Raw genomic sequence first — 15,673 nt, 5'->3', positions numbered from 1 at the left:
TACAACATGTGGATGACAAAAGTAGTTTGGCACTGAACACAAGAGCCATAAATATTTTACAATACTTGTGACTACGTTTCTTAAGAAGCAAAAGACCATAAACATGATTATTTTCACATCAACGTTCTCTATGGTAAAATAAATATACACACACACACACACCCTTGATACGCCCGGCAAGAAAGTTAGTAAGTTATAATATAGTTAAATATAGTAAGTTAATATAATATAAATATTAATGTAGAAATGTGGAATTGTCTAATATTTTAAGTGACAGATAAAAACTATGTGCAATAATCACAACTTCATAAACATAAGAATTAGAAAAACAAAACCAGGAAAAATGTATATAATTAAGTAGAGACAATTTACTTAAAATTAAAAGAAAAAAGCCCTACCAAACATTTCTTCTCCTATATTATGCCATTCTTTCCACCTAGAATGGCCTTTTATTTTTTCAAACCATAATCTAAACCAGTAGATGAAAACTTTTCCAAGGTAATTCTAGACAAGTTAAAACTAATATAGAATAAAATAGTAAATATTGAAGTTCACTGACTAATCTTGGGTCAAACTTTTGTGCCTGTTCACATTTACATATGTGACTACTGGCTCATGACATAAAGTATATTACTTATTTGTATTGATGATAAAAAATTTTTTTGAAAGACTGCTCTAGCCCATAGCCCAGAAAAGCCTAAACAGAAAGCAATATTAAAATTAATTAAAAGGAAAACATTATTAAATTATTCCTAGATAATACTGCTTGACCAAGGCTAGATTTAAAGCACTAACCCTGTTCTGTTCTGCTTTTCTAAAGGAGATTAGCAAATATCTAGATATGCAAAAGACATAACAGCACCAAAATGAGTTGTTCTATTTGTAATCAGAAGAATGGAAAGGGGGAATAACTTTCACACCTACAATTATATCCTGCCACCAATGGCATAAACATGTCTGTGTGTGTGTGTGTACTGCACATAGCATCCACTTGGAAAATATTGACCTTACATATTGAAAACCTTCAGTAAATAGCAGCCAGTAACAGTATCTTTTTTTCATATCCTTCACAATGCCTAAAACAAACCTTTGCAATATCAGGTATTCAAATATATGCTGATTTGACTTTGATAAAGTAACTTACTGGAGTCAGCAAAACAAATTTAACCAGATCCTTCATATCTTAAATCACATGAATGCAGGAGATCTGTTTTGCTCAAAGAAGTAGAATACCATATAATTCCTCTTAATTTTCTCCCCATAACTTCACTTTTAATAAGCTTCACAACCCTGTCTCTATAATCCTATACTAGTATACTTGGAAAAAAGAACATATTCCCCATGTAACAGCATAAAGTATAATAAAATCATTATTCTTGTATATTATTTTCAAATTTACTTTGAGAGTTAATCATAGCATTCACAATATTCTTACTCAGACTGATAGTTTTATTATCAAAGTAAAATAAACTAAAGACAAAAAGAATTCAGAAATACAAAACCAAATTCAACTAATTAATAGCTCAAAGTTAAATGGTGACTTGGGCCAAATCAAGTTAACATTCATTAACCAGCTACTGTAGATAGGCACAATATTAACCCCTTCTGGAAACAAAAAATAACATGGAGAACCTCCCCTCAAATATCTAACAACCTATGGGGGAGGGGAGGTCATATACATACCATCATTATAAAGGAATAGATCCTCAGTATCCTGAGATTTGCCATGCTTTTACAATTCACAAATGCCCCCAAAAGTTTCAAAAATGTAATCATTGATAATTTTATCAGGCAGTAATTTGAAGTGTGTCTATTAAAAGGTTGGTGTGTAAGGAAACAATTTACTTAACAGTTAGTTACTGAGCATCTTGGTTATTCTCTCCTCACACTCCCATATGAATTTAACAGAGAAATAATATTCTAAAGTATATTTTAAAAGTTAGGGATTCCTGATGACCTCAGAATTTGCCTCATGAAAACAAGAGCACAAGGCAAGATTTTAGTGTCAAAATACAAAGTGCTACTGGGGTAAGTATTCAGACAAATGAAATACATGTCCAGACAGAAGAGCAGAAAATGGCAAGTGAAGTGGGCTGAATAGGAAAAGACAGCATTCTTGTTACACCTGTGATTCTGTTACCATATCTTTTACATTTATAACACACTCATCAATAAATCTCTTTTACACATAGCGGTTGTTCAAAAAGTATGAGAAAAGTGGACATTTCCTGATTGGAATGTATTAGAATTTCAACAGAACTCTGTGCTTCCCTACTGGAGAATCGCTGAGCTCCAAAAACAAGACAGATAAGAATATATAGTGCATAGCTTTGCATACAGTAAATCTTTCTGTATCATAGTGCCATGTATATACAAAGTATGTAATAAACAATTAAAAAAATACATATAGTCTTATTAAAAACCTTAAATCCTTAGCTAAGATTTCTGTACTTAATTCAGTTGAAGGCAAAGGGAATCTGAAGGTTTTTAAAAGTACAAAGTGATGCAAGCAAAATAGTAGATTGAAGAGATTAATTTAGCAAAAGCGAGTAGTATGAACTGGAGAGGATAACACTTTTAACATATAAAAGAAAGTCAAAAACTGAGGGAAGTCTGTGAAGGAAGGATGTTTAGATTTTGGGTGACAGAAAGTGCACTTGTGCACAAAATACCTTTAAGAAATGGGATTGAATTCCAGAAGAGAAAAGCAAAGATATAAGTCATTCCTGAAGAGATTAAAGTTGAAGAGATAAAGAATCAAGACCGAAGACTAAATATCAAAGGGAGAATAAGCAGAACAAGCACCCACCAGCCTTAGGGTAAAGTCATTGCACACATGAGAGCAACAAATGGATACTTAAAAAAGAGAGAGAGACGGGCAGCTGTGTGATAAAGGAGAAAGACAGTAGTAAGTATTAATCTTGGCACTCTGTCAAGTATTAAACACTGTCACAATTACGTCACTTTTACCCTCATAACAGCCCAATAAGATTGGCAATTATTATTCTCATGTTATGGATACATAAACTTGGGTAAGTGATTCAACTAAATTCAAGCTGGTAAAGTTACAGAACTATGTCTCAAACCCAGTTCTTCTGGCTACTCAGACACTCACAGATATAATCTAGTTTCCAAAAAGAAAACAAAAAAGTCCACCAGCTAGCAATCTTCTAAACATATATAACTGAGTCAATAAAACAGATGGTGGAAGACTATAAACATACTATTTAAAACTATCAACCTAACTATAAGCAAGACTAAGCAAAACAACAGATTATAAAGGTTTTGAGTCTATTTATCAAATAACAGCTAAACAGAATCCCTTTAAACATGAATTTTAATTTCTTCCTCAATAAGGCCTAAGGGTCTACAAGCCCTTATCACAAGGAAGCTTCCTTCCTCTAAAGGATTTAATTCAAATAATGTTTAAAATAGACCAACTGCACCCTTCCCCCAAAAGCTAAAACACATGATTTGGGGGAAAATTTTATAAAAGCAATATGGTAATAAATACTCACTGTGAAAAATTCAAATTACTGAAAGTTCTCATCCACTGAACCCTGTCTATTTACTTCTCTCCTCAGAAATAAGCACTGTTAACAGCTGATAGGTTGTCTTCTAGGGTGCTCTATATGCATTTATAAATATGTGTATAAATATTATAAATATGCATTCAATTATATGTGAAACAAACACTTCAAGCTATACATTGTGGTGAAAAAAATATACTTATTACACTTTAAAAATCATTTTCTTGAAAACCTTGCTGGATTTAGTAAAACATTGAAATTCTTATAAATGATTAACAATATTAGTCCAAAACATACTATGATCTGTATTTTGTTACTGTTTTCTGTTCAAAAGTTTTGTTCAACTGTTTCCCCCAATTTGTACATGACAAACATATGCAGTGTTTTCTTTATAACTCATAATCCCCATAACTTTCTTCTGTTTTTCAAGTACATTATAATATAAAGCTACTTTCCAAAGCTATAGATGTTCAAAATGATACATGTTCCCAGGTTGCAGCTTTTTTAAAAAATAGTCAGTACACTTTAGTTTTCCAAACACTTTCAACAAAAAAACTTTTTCCAAATACTTTAAAAATTATTAAATATTAAATATTCAAAACAACTTTGAGGGGAAGGCACCATTATCCTTATTTTTAAAGTGAGTACACTGAAGCTTAAAAAGTTAATTAGAAAACTTGCTCATTAGGATTAATAGTTAAGGGATACAGAAAGTCATCTTGCCTAATCCCATTTTCTAAATGAGTTAAAAACACTATCTCTTTCCTTGCCACAGTCATCTGTCACATCTTTCTTTGACAGCAACCATACTTAATTTTGTAGCCTTTTCATAATTTAAAACACCTATAGAGACTTCTAAAGAGTAGTCTAAGAAAATCTAAAAGAAAGTAGTACATCATGCTAAGGATACAGACTTAAAGAATAACTGCTCTCCTACCAAGAAGGTACTTTGTACTTAAAGGCTCATCAGAGGCTTCTTATTTTTACTCTTCTGCAGTTAGCTGTACAATACTACTTCACCAAGAAGTCCACAGATGAAGAATGCATATAGAAAAATATGTATTCTTTGATGAGGAAGTACTATACAACTAACATACCCACTCGGCCAGCAGAAATGATTCTCCACAGGAGGAAAAATAAAATAAACATAAACAAACACAGACACACACACACAAATAACTTCATCAGTTTAAATTTTCTCTGGAATCCAAACAATCCACCTTTCTTTGTCAGTTCATTCCTACATCTTTTGTAAACATCAAAATGAGAAGATTTAAATTGACTTCCTCTTAATTTTTGAAGTATTAATAACAGTGAAATGGCCAAAATGAGAAAAAGAGAAAGAAGTATGCATTTATAAAGCTTCTTCATAATAAACCTCCAAACAGTATTAGCTGGAGTTTCTCAAATAAGTATGGGTTCTATTTCTAATGATATAGTGCTTAGATTCACCACAATTCCATGATCACAACAAACTGGTTATCATAGATGAGTTAAGATAAGGAACTATGTGACTAAGAGACTAAAGAAAACGCTGAGTGATATGAATAGGATTTATGTTAACAAATTGTAATAAATTTTTATTAAACAAAATTTAAGTCCTCAACTTTATTCAAAGACCATTCAATTTACTACTTAAGTTTTAATCATACACAAGAACATATGGTGTAAAAACAGAATTTAAATCAGGCAGATTCCATGCAGACTTGCTTTTAAATCTCCTTATACTCACAAATACAACGTGGTAACAAGAAAATAAAGGTCAAAGCTTGGATCTTAAAAACAAATAAAGAAAACTGAGGAAGAAAAGATGCCACAAGATTTTGCTCTAAGCCTGCTTCTCTTCTTCGTATCATTTCCCTAGACAACTATACCCATTCCTAAATTTTCTTCTCTATCCTCTCCAGATGCTTGACCCATATATCCATATTTCTCTACCTTGACACCAAATATTCAAGAAGATTCAACAAATAGTAAGTTTAACTACTGTTACTATTGCAAAACTATTGCATTCAACAAATAGTAACAGTAAGTCTTCAAGTGGTTAAGCTATAGGTGATTATAATCCTCCATCCATAGTGAGGGTATTTCTTTTGTTCTAGGTGGAAAAAATGATCCCTTCTCTAACCCAACCCCCAAAATTATCATTCTCTTCAAGCTTCTTGATCCTTCCTGGTTTGCCTATCTTGCTGAGTGGTACTGTGTCATTATCCACCTAGTCACATAAGCCAAAACCCTGGCAGCACTCTCTTCCTCATATCTGGCTCTCCATTATTACTAAATTTCTCATGTATTCATACCTTTCTCTTCTCCCCATTATTATTTTTTTTTATTAAGTCCCTCATCTTCTATATGCTAATTTAACCGTTCTTCTCCCAATATCATCCCTCCATTTGCCCTGCCTGCCCCACAATGATGGCCTTTGAAACCCTTCAGAATCTCCCTTCCCTTTTGATTAATAATGAAGACCTGAGCATAGTATACCAAGGCCATTCATTCTTCAGAAGATCCTTGCCTAATTCTCCAATCACTCCCCTCAATCCCATTACCACCTGAAGATGTCATTTCCTTGAAAGTGCCCTTACCCTTTAAAATCAGTCTCCTTGCATACTGTGTACATCGGCGTATACAGTATAGTGTACAGATAGTTTACAGAGGCTACATCATTCCCCTTTCTAACATAATACTCATCATATTACCTCATTCCAAGTATGAGCTCTCTGAGAAAGGTGACATATCTAATTAACACTGGTAACCACTCTGCAGTATACAATGCCTGATGGATGGCAAATATGTATAAATAACAAAACTCAAACAATTAGCAATTATTTCCTCACATTCTTTCCAACTACCAGTTGCTATTACATTAAAACCTTCAGGGGCTATTAATGTCTTTGTATGACAATTAAAATAGAATGAAAAAATTGACAATTCTGAAGGACTAGCAAAATAAAGGGAAACACTCATAAGATTATTTGGAATCAAATGATATATCTCTAAGAGGCCTGAGATATAAAATCCTTTGGTTTTACAAACGAATCTAAGTGCTGTTGGGAAATTTGTACAAAGAGTAATGTTGCAGCCTCTGGCCAACTCCTTTAGGTTGTCACTACTATTCAGCTAAGTTTGTCACAACCCTAGTTCTTGCAATTGCCACAAAGCAGATACAGGTCTTCAACAGAGGTTCTGGGTTATCTGATATGGGAACGAGAATTTGGAAAACTCTGCTCATTAAGAGGAACTGCCATAAAAATAAAACCACTTCTTCTGGTGTTAAAAAAGCCAAAGACGTTAATAATCCTTAGAAAAGCAGTTACTGGCTTATTAAACTCATATAGAAAAACTACTCAAAAATACCCATCTAAGCAACAACCATATATCATGGAAAAATTCATTTGACAGTTTTTATTCAAAGGTGTTTACATTTAGGCAAGGACAAGATGGGTAACCTGCAAATTAATAAGTTCTTGATCATTTATTAAGTAAATAAATATTAACATTATTAGGAGGTTTTCACACTAGTTCAAGAAAACCACACAAGCAACTACTTTCATAGTGGTCCTCAACTTTGGACAGTACTTTATAAAATACCATTCTCACTCTCATTTAATCATTAAAGCCTTAAAGAAAGGTTAGCTGAACTACTGTGTTGTGCTTTAATAACATGCTTTAAAAAATTCTGTAATACAAACATACTTATCACTAAATTAAGATTGGGTTCTTTGTCCCAATTAGTGAGGTTTTATTTTATTGTCATCATTTAGTGAGTCAGATAGTTACACGTGAGTATTTAAATCCATAATTCAAAGCATCATGAGTAAAAACCATTTTCAAATAAAATAATTACACATCACAAAAAAGGAACAACAGGAAGGAATGAGCCAAACTTTTTAAATTCTGCTACATTTTTATCATTTTCCAGCAAAAATGCTTTCTCTGCAATTAATATGAAAACAACTTTTGCTAGATAAATGTCACTAAATTGGGAAAAACAAGAACTATGGATTTCAATATGTATCCTACAAAACTGAATGTAAATTCCACAAGGGCAGAAGTTTTAGGGGGTGGCGAGGTTTGTCTTCCACATCATTGAATCCCCAGAAGTCTACAAAAGTAACTGCACATGGCAGGGGCTCAAAAATTTGTTCAACAAATATTTTCACTAGGCAGCCTTTCAAATTTCTTTTTGTTTGGGGGAGGGTTTTTTGATGTTAAAATAAGTTTTATGAAGCCTCTATTGCGTGTATTTTTCTGCTCAATCATAATTTATGATTTAGAATACAATGCTAATAATCATATTCTCAGGTAAGAGTTTGCAATGAGGTCAGCAAAATATGGGTTCATGGGGCTGTTTCTGTAAACCCTCAAATATTGTAAAAGAATCATTTAAAAAAAAAAAAAAAGACAAAAGAATAAGCAAAAGAGGTCTTAAAGTGAACCACAAAGCCTAAACTATTTACTCTCCGATTTTCTACAGAAAAAATACGCACCCTGGTCTGAAATTCTACTCACATGAGAAAGTAAGTTCTCTGAATATATGCTTTTTTTTCACCTATGAATTGTACCTGTGTTATCAGAAACAAGTCTTTCACCTTAAGCCCTTCCCCACATCTAAGCCTCTGAATTTTGGAATGTTATTTCATTTGAAGAATGTAACTAAGTGTTTTTTTTTTTTTACCACAGCATAAGTGGCTATGCTGCTGAAGCTAGGAAAAAGTAAAGGAGGATTAAAGTTAATTGATCATTAATGTATCATATACTAAAAAAATAACAAAAACAAACAAGGGAGAGGGAAGAAAACCTCAAATGGAATACACACAACAACAAAAAAAAAGCTAATTAATATTTCAAACAAATAGCATAACTATATTAAGTGGAAAAAAAACTAACCAAGTGATGTTTGAATAAAGTATTTTGACTATATACCTTCAGGCTAAACAAAACATGAACTATAAACAAATATTAAACTGATTAATAGTTTTGTTTTTCAGAGATATATAGTTTAGCAATTCTGAAACTACTTTCTGTGTATTTTAGGATTGAGCAAATAATCAATATATTGAGGATAACAGAAGCCAGGTTTCTCGCTGTCAGAGACAGGAATTACAGATCTCAAAAAATGGAAAGCTAGAACGAACCCTACCTATGGTGTTGGGCTAGAACTGGAGATATGATGAACTCAAGGCTTTTTAGGTAGATACAGATAGACAGGTAGAAATAAAACAGATATAGATGTGTGTATATATACATATATGCACATTTTCTAGCTCTAAATGCTTAAAGGGCCTAGAAGTAATGTTATCCCCCAAGCAGCAATGAGCATATCTAGCTGGCCTCTAGAAGTTGTTTTCTAAATACCATTGCTCATTAAAAGAATCTACAGATCACTGGATAAATGGCTGATTCCCAGCAAATATTTTATTATGCCAGAATGTGAAGGAACACTGAAAAAAGAATGGGCACCTGTCAAAAGGCCACAGAAGCCAGGTTGAAAGAGCTCACACTTCAAAACTGAGGCAATCTATAACTATGTAGCTTACAGGGTATGACTGTGTGATTGTGAAAATCTTGTGGCTCAAACTCCCTTTGTCCAGTGTATGGACAGATGAGTAGAAAAATGGGGACAAAAACTAAATGAAAAATAGGGTGGGATGGGTGGGATGGAATGTTTTGGGTGGTCTTTTTAACTTTTATTTTTCTTTTCTTCTTTTTTTTTTTTTTGGAGTAAGAAAAATGTTCAAAAATTCATTCTGGTGATGAATGCACAACTATATGATGATATTGTGAATAACTGTACACAGTGGATGCTTGTAGGGTATGTGAATATATCTCAATAAAACTGTATTTTTAAAAATAAACATAAGAAGAAACATACCAAAACATAGCATGACTCTGATGCGGATGGTAAAAAATAAAGGATAGTGAGATGGAAAACAAAAACAAAAAAATACTGAGGCATTCTGAGTACCAAAATAAGCCTATGAATAAGAAAGAATCCATGAACCCACCACCCCCTCATATGCATATAAACATACTTATATAAATCAGAGAGAGAGGAAACCTCTTTCTTACAGTAGACTATCAACTAACAAAGAATGCCAAAATCGCCTTTTGATAATCATCATAATACTACTTCACACAAGAATCATCAATGGAAGCTAAACCAAGTGGGTGAAAGTTTGATGAGTAACAGGATGTTTGCATAGCTTCAAAAATATCTCCCCATAAGAAATTTATTAATTACAAAGGGAAAATACATAACTTTACAGTGGATAAAGCTTATAGATAAAAGTTAGTATCTGTATTAACAAGTTAAATAGACGTATGAGCTTTCTGATATGATGCATTGAGAAGGACCCAATATTACTTTTGGAGTATTCCTGCCAAAAATGCAAAACAGGAACTAATAATGAAAGAACAGCAGACAAACCCATATTGAGGGAATTCTAAAAATAACTAGCCTGTCTCATTAAGCATCATCAAAGGTCATGAAAGACAAGGAAAAAAGACTGTAACAAACTATCTCAGACTGAAAGGAACTAAATACCCAAGACAAGTGAATGCAAGGTGTGATGTAGGATTTAGTCTTTCTATAAAGGAAGTTACTGGGAGCATTGGTGAAATGAGAATAAGGTCTGAAGACAAGAGTAGAAATGCCAATTTCTTGATTTTGATGATTGTACTACGGATGTGTAAGGGTATGTCCTTGTTTTTAGAAAATACAAAAGGGATATTTAGGGATAAAGAGGATCATGATTTCAACTTGTAAAATCGTCACAAAACAGATCATGTGTGGCATGTGTATGTGGAGAGAAAGAGAATGAGAAGGCAAATGTGGTTACCATGAGGTTGAGGAATCCAAGTAAATTGTACAGAGAATTCTCTGTATCATTCTTACAAGTTTCCTGTAAGTCTGAAGTTGTAAAAATAAAAAAGTTTAAAACTATGGAAAAAATAAAGTTAATTATCTTTGGGCATTACATCAATAAAAGAAACTGAAAAATTGATAGTTTTCCTTCACTCAGCAAGTAAGAAAAACACATGTAGCAGTGGTTAAGATACCTGGGTTCTTCTGGAGCCTGCTCTAATACTTAAAAAGCTGCATTTCCTTCATAAAATCACAATAGTGGGCCTCAGTTTCCAAGTTTGTAAAATGGAGAGAGCACCTATCCTACCTTTCTCAAGTTATCTTAAAGATCCACTCAAACATTGTCATTTTGAGAGAAAAGGGCAGAGTATTATAAATTGGCTCACTTTTAACAAATGTTTGGTAAATAAAAAGTATTTCAAAAATATATAAGCCAGGCAGTTTTCATAACAAGCAGCTGTTAAAGAAACTAAATTAAACTTCTGCTATATTGAATGTTTTGGTTTGTGGACATTTTAACTTATTCAACATTCCATCTGAAGGGGAAAATGATTAAGAAAACAAAATTCCTTTTCTTCACAGGATTTTGCACATATACTTCAAGTATTTCAATAAATTCAAACACCTGTATCTATTTTATTTGTCACAAAACTTTTTAGTATAAATTAAAGAAAGTCATTAACTAGGTTAACCTTGAAGAAATTGTTAGCCAGTATCACTCTATGGAGATCTGATAATCATGATTTCTCAATTCTACATATTTAAGTACAGCACCCAAACTATTTTATCCTTCACTCTCAAGCTACTCAAATGAGCCATAAGGAATTACATCAAATTTAGAAAATAACTGTTTACGAGAGAGCTATACCAAAGTTTTTTATCATTTGCATGTGGAGACTAATTATATTAACTTCTTGACAAAAGAAAACATCCTTAAAGCTTTATTTTATAAAAAATACTGTTATGATTCCAAGATATCAAATGGAGATTTTTAAAAACATATGATAGACAAGTTGGTATAATATAAAATTTAATGTACTTAGTCTTATTTACTTGCCAATGTGGAAAAAACAGGTTCATATTCTTGTTTAACTAAGCCTGCTTGCTCAGTTTCTATTTGGAGTAGCAGACAAGCAATCTGGAGTCTGTGAGGCAAGATATTTAGAATGAACAGGCAGAACTGAGCCTGCAGAAGTGATACAACGACCACATGCCCCAGCAAAGGACAATCCCCGAGTCAGGTATGCCTGCTGGTCTCACTAGCTGTGCAACAAGTTCACTACACACAAAGCTGACAAGGCAAAAGGAAAAGGATTACAAGAACATAAGCTCCAAAAGGGTATAGTCTTTGCTTGTCTGGCTTGCCACCGTATCCCAGCAAATAGAAAAATGCCTGGCACACAGGTAAGCATTCATTTTAAGTACTGGTTAAATGAATGAATAAATGAAGATTGAAATCTTTAGGTCAAATGAACCTAAGTTAAATGAACCTATATAAACTATATTAAGGTTGGAGAGTTATTTTAAAAATGAATTTGGCATACATTCATAATAGCCATTAAGTCTGTCTTTAGAGAACATGAACAAATCTATTCCCCATTCTGATTAAATGCAGTAATGTCCAACATTCTTATGGTATTTCCTGAACCACAGTAAGCACAATAGTAAATTTACATACTTCTCCCTAAGTTTAAAATATGGTTGTATCAGAAACTCTTATAAAACAGAATGAGAAAGACAAAATAAATGCATAAAACCAAAATCAGAAAGAACAAACAAATCACGTTTACCATCAAACTTCAGAGAGAATTTATGCAGATAAGCAATTACAGGCTATAGAAACATTTCTCATCAGCATTTATTTTCTTACACCTAATAGTACCTCTACCACAATCTGCTCCTCTATAATTAGGAAATAAAAAATCTGATTTAGTCTTTTTTTTTGTTTCTCCATTACTGTAACATCTCTCTCAATAATTTGTCATCTTATAGTTTTAAGAACTACATCAAAATATAAGATGCATTTCATTTCCAACCATCAAATTAAGAGGTTGGCAATTCACTCACATTAAATAGGCAATATTATCCTTCACAAAAAATGAAGTAAAATTATGTGGAGCAGAATGCAAGTAAATGTAACAAGAGCTGATACATGATTCATGATCACTATTAAGTACAGTAAGTTTCTGTTTCATTGAACCCATTTTTTATGAAGCAATTCAACTTATTCCCTACATAGTCCCTTTAAAATTACTGATATATACTAATTGACAAACTTCATTCTGTTTCCCAAGTACACCCCATATAATCAATGCATAATTTCACTATCAATTTTAAACCTAACATTTTCCAAGGGGCCTGCCTTATGTGGGTTATGATCATCTTACTATGCTTCTTGTGTCCATGCTGCTGGAAAAGCAGTCTGTACAAGCAGGAGTAGAGGCACAATCCTGAGAGAGAGGAGTAGAGAAAGATGTTGAGAAAACAAAACCAGATAAAATGATCCCAGTTAAGAGTTCAGGAGCTCAGCCAGTGTTCAACGACAAGGTTGATTACATTCTCTCATATCATTATGAGTAAGAAGTTATCCAATAACAGCACAACTGGTCCTAGAAAGAGATATCTGAAGTTGCACGTACAAGCAGTAATACCATCATCAATTCTAAACCAATCATACACCCCTTCTAAAAAAGGAGTGATCATAAAATATGACAACTACTTAGAAGATGAGAATACAAAAGTCCTCCAAATGTTAATCAAAATTACAACAAACTCAATGCTAGTCTAGAATAAAATGGTTCAGTTGTATCTCGTGGATTTCAACTTTGCCAAAAATTTTTTTATTCTTAATCTGAAATCATTATCATCAGTCTCAATTATTCTGTATCCTAGATTTCAAAAACGTGGTTAAGGGGGAAAAATAACTTTTACCATATGTTGTTTTAAACTAGAAAACAATAAAGCAAAAAAGGATTTGAAAATAGTAGGGAGCACAATTACTATAAAACATAAAACTCAGAATGCATTTTAACCGAACTAGAATCTAAATGGAATAGTAAGGTTCTCACCCCCCACATAGTAAGAAATGAAAATTATAAACAGATCAAAAGTTTTTATTTAAAACTCTCCATCTAATCTCACATACTTCAAGACTGACATAAAAATGAACCTTCAAAATAATGCTTATATATTTATATTAATCAAAGAATCTTCCAACTAACAGGGAACTCAAATATAATCTCAAATCAGTCATTTTTTTATAGAGTAGAAAACCAAATGTCCAGAAATGTTAACATCTTGGACAAGATTGTCCATTCATTCAAAAAATATTTATTTAGCATATACTATGTGTTAAGGCACTGTGTTATGTACTGGCCTCATGGGAAACTACAGAAATGTTTTGAAAGTTTAACAGGGAACCTAATCAATTCTCAACGAGCGTCAACTTTGCCCCTAGGGAACATTTAGCAATGTCTTGAAACATTTTTGGTTGTCACAATTGGGAAGGGCGCTACTGGCATCTAGTGAGTAGGGGCCAGGAATGCTATGAAACATCATGCAATGCACAAAACAGCTCCCCACAGCAAATAATTATCCAGCCCAAAATATCAACAGTGCCATAGTTGAGGAACCCTATTCTAAACAATGGGGGTGAGGGATGTGAATACTTCCTTCCTTTATAATACTAAGTATACTACATATTTAAAATCCTTTCACAAGATACAAACAAAAAGGATTATCGGATTGATACAATTAACCAGAACTCTCACTGGAGAATGAAGACAGGAAAGAAGAAGGAGGAACAGTTCCTGGTAGACAAAAACGAAAGAAAAATGGCAATGTTTTAAAGCTGCTTCACATAAATTTCCTTTCCTCAACCATACACAAGTGGAAAATATACAAACTAAAAACAAATTTCACATGCCTTTATTCACTCTACCATTCCACTCTTCTCTACCAATCCATGTCTACTACTAGATATTGTTGGGTCACATTATAAAAAGTCCTTTATAGACAAAATGCACCCTTTAAGCTAAAATTGGAAATGGGGAAATCTGGAGGAAGAGAGATTTCACTTTTGATGTGAAAAACAAGGCACAGAACAAGAAAATGTACTGGATGTTAAACTGACTCTGGAAAGTCTGCATCCTGGAGCAGTTTAAAAGAGTAAGCTATCAACCACACTAATGCAGAGCATTAATAATGGACGGGGGGGTGGAATGGGAACTGTTGTCTGCATGATTTTTCTGCAAACCTACAACTTCTTTTAAAAAAATGGATTATTTAAAAAAAAAGAAAGAAAAGGAGTAAGCTATCAGACTAACCAAAAGATCCTAGGACAAAACAAACAAACCCAATAAGGACTTAGGTATACCTAAAGTGATGAAAGGTACCAGAATCCTCTCAGAATTTATGCAACAAGGTAAAGCCAAACATTGAAATTAAATCTTCATTTTTCTGACACACACACAACACACATATATATAGCCCTACACCTGCCTATTCAGAGCAGCAAGAGAAATGGGGAAGAAAACTACAGTAAGGCATCTAGCTACACAAAGAAGCTTAAAAAAAATTTGCTCATGATTATAAAATACAAAAATTATATATATATATATATATATATATATATATATTTTTTTTTTTTTCTTAGTTGCTAGGGTATTAGAATAGCTAGAAGGAAAGAACTGAGATGATGGAACTGTAACCCAGAGCATCCTTTGAGATTTGTTCTATAGCTACTTGTTAAATTGTAATTTGAAAGCTATCACCTTTTTATATATATTTCACAATAAGGAAATAACTGAAACTATGGTACTGTAACTCTTAACAACTTTGGAAATTTCCTAAATAACTACTTGTTAAATAATACTTTGAAAGATATTTTTTTTTTGTATACATGTTATATTTCACAATAAGGAAATAACTGAAACTGTGGAACTGTAACCCATACCATTCTTCGAAATTTGCTCTCTACTTGTTAAAGTGCATTTGGCAAGTTATCACTTCTATGTATATATGTCATATGCTACAACAAAAAATATGATTAAAAAAGCACTAACTTTTTGTAGTGTGTGTGGTTATGTCTTTTCTAAAGTCCTTAAAAATTAAAGAAAACCCAATACAGAAGTAAAACACCTCCACTTACTTTCTTGTCAAAGTATAATCAATACATAATAGGCTCTTATATTTTCCATATATTACTTTAAGAGTTCCTAAATTATGAAAGTATGTTTCTAAAGGGAAGGGTCACGCATTCCTCATTCTTCTTCTC

At 32.7% G+C, this 15,673-nt stretch overlaps 1 protein-coding gene across 8 annotated transcripts in view; it reads right to left on the bottom strand.

Moving 5' to 3' along the window:
- SCAF8 (SR-related CTD associated factor 8) overlaps nt 1-15,673 on the bottom strand; it is a 337,204-nt gene that overhangs the window by 318,020 nt on the left and 3,511 nt on the right. For 6 of the 8 annotated variants that reach the window (XR_005214393.1, XM_037820137.1, XM_037820123.1 and 3 more), the window contains exon 2: nt 12,786-12,848. The exons of 1 other annotated variant lie outside the window; for it this stretch is intronic. Coding sequence is in view for 5 of the 7 variants with exons in the window: in XM_037820137.1 (XP_037676065.1) it covers nt 12,786-12,848 (63 nt within the window). In the remaining 2 variants the exon portion in view is untranslated. Of the gene's footprint in view, nt 1-3,518; nt 3,538-12,785; nt 12,849-15,673 lie in introns of those variants that run through there. One more of the 8 variants, XM_037820165.1, reaches the window with a different exon arrangement.

Source organism: Choloepus didactylus, chromosome 2 (assembly GCF_015220235.1).
Source record: "Choloepus didactylus isolate mChoDid1 chromosome 2, mChoDid1.pri, whole genome shotgun sequence".
In the NCBI taxonomy this organism is placed as follows: Eukaryota; Metazoa; Chordata; class Mammalia; order Pilosa; family Megalonychidae; genus Choloepus; species Choloepus didactylus.
Note: the sequence above shows the minus strand (reverse complement) of the source record. Positions and strands in the feature narration are given on the sequence as shown.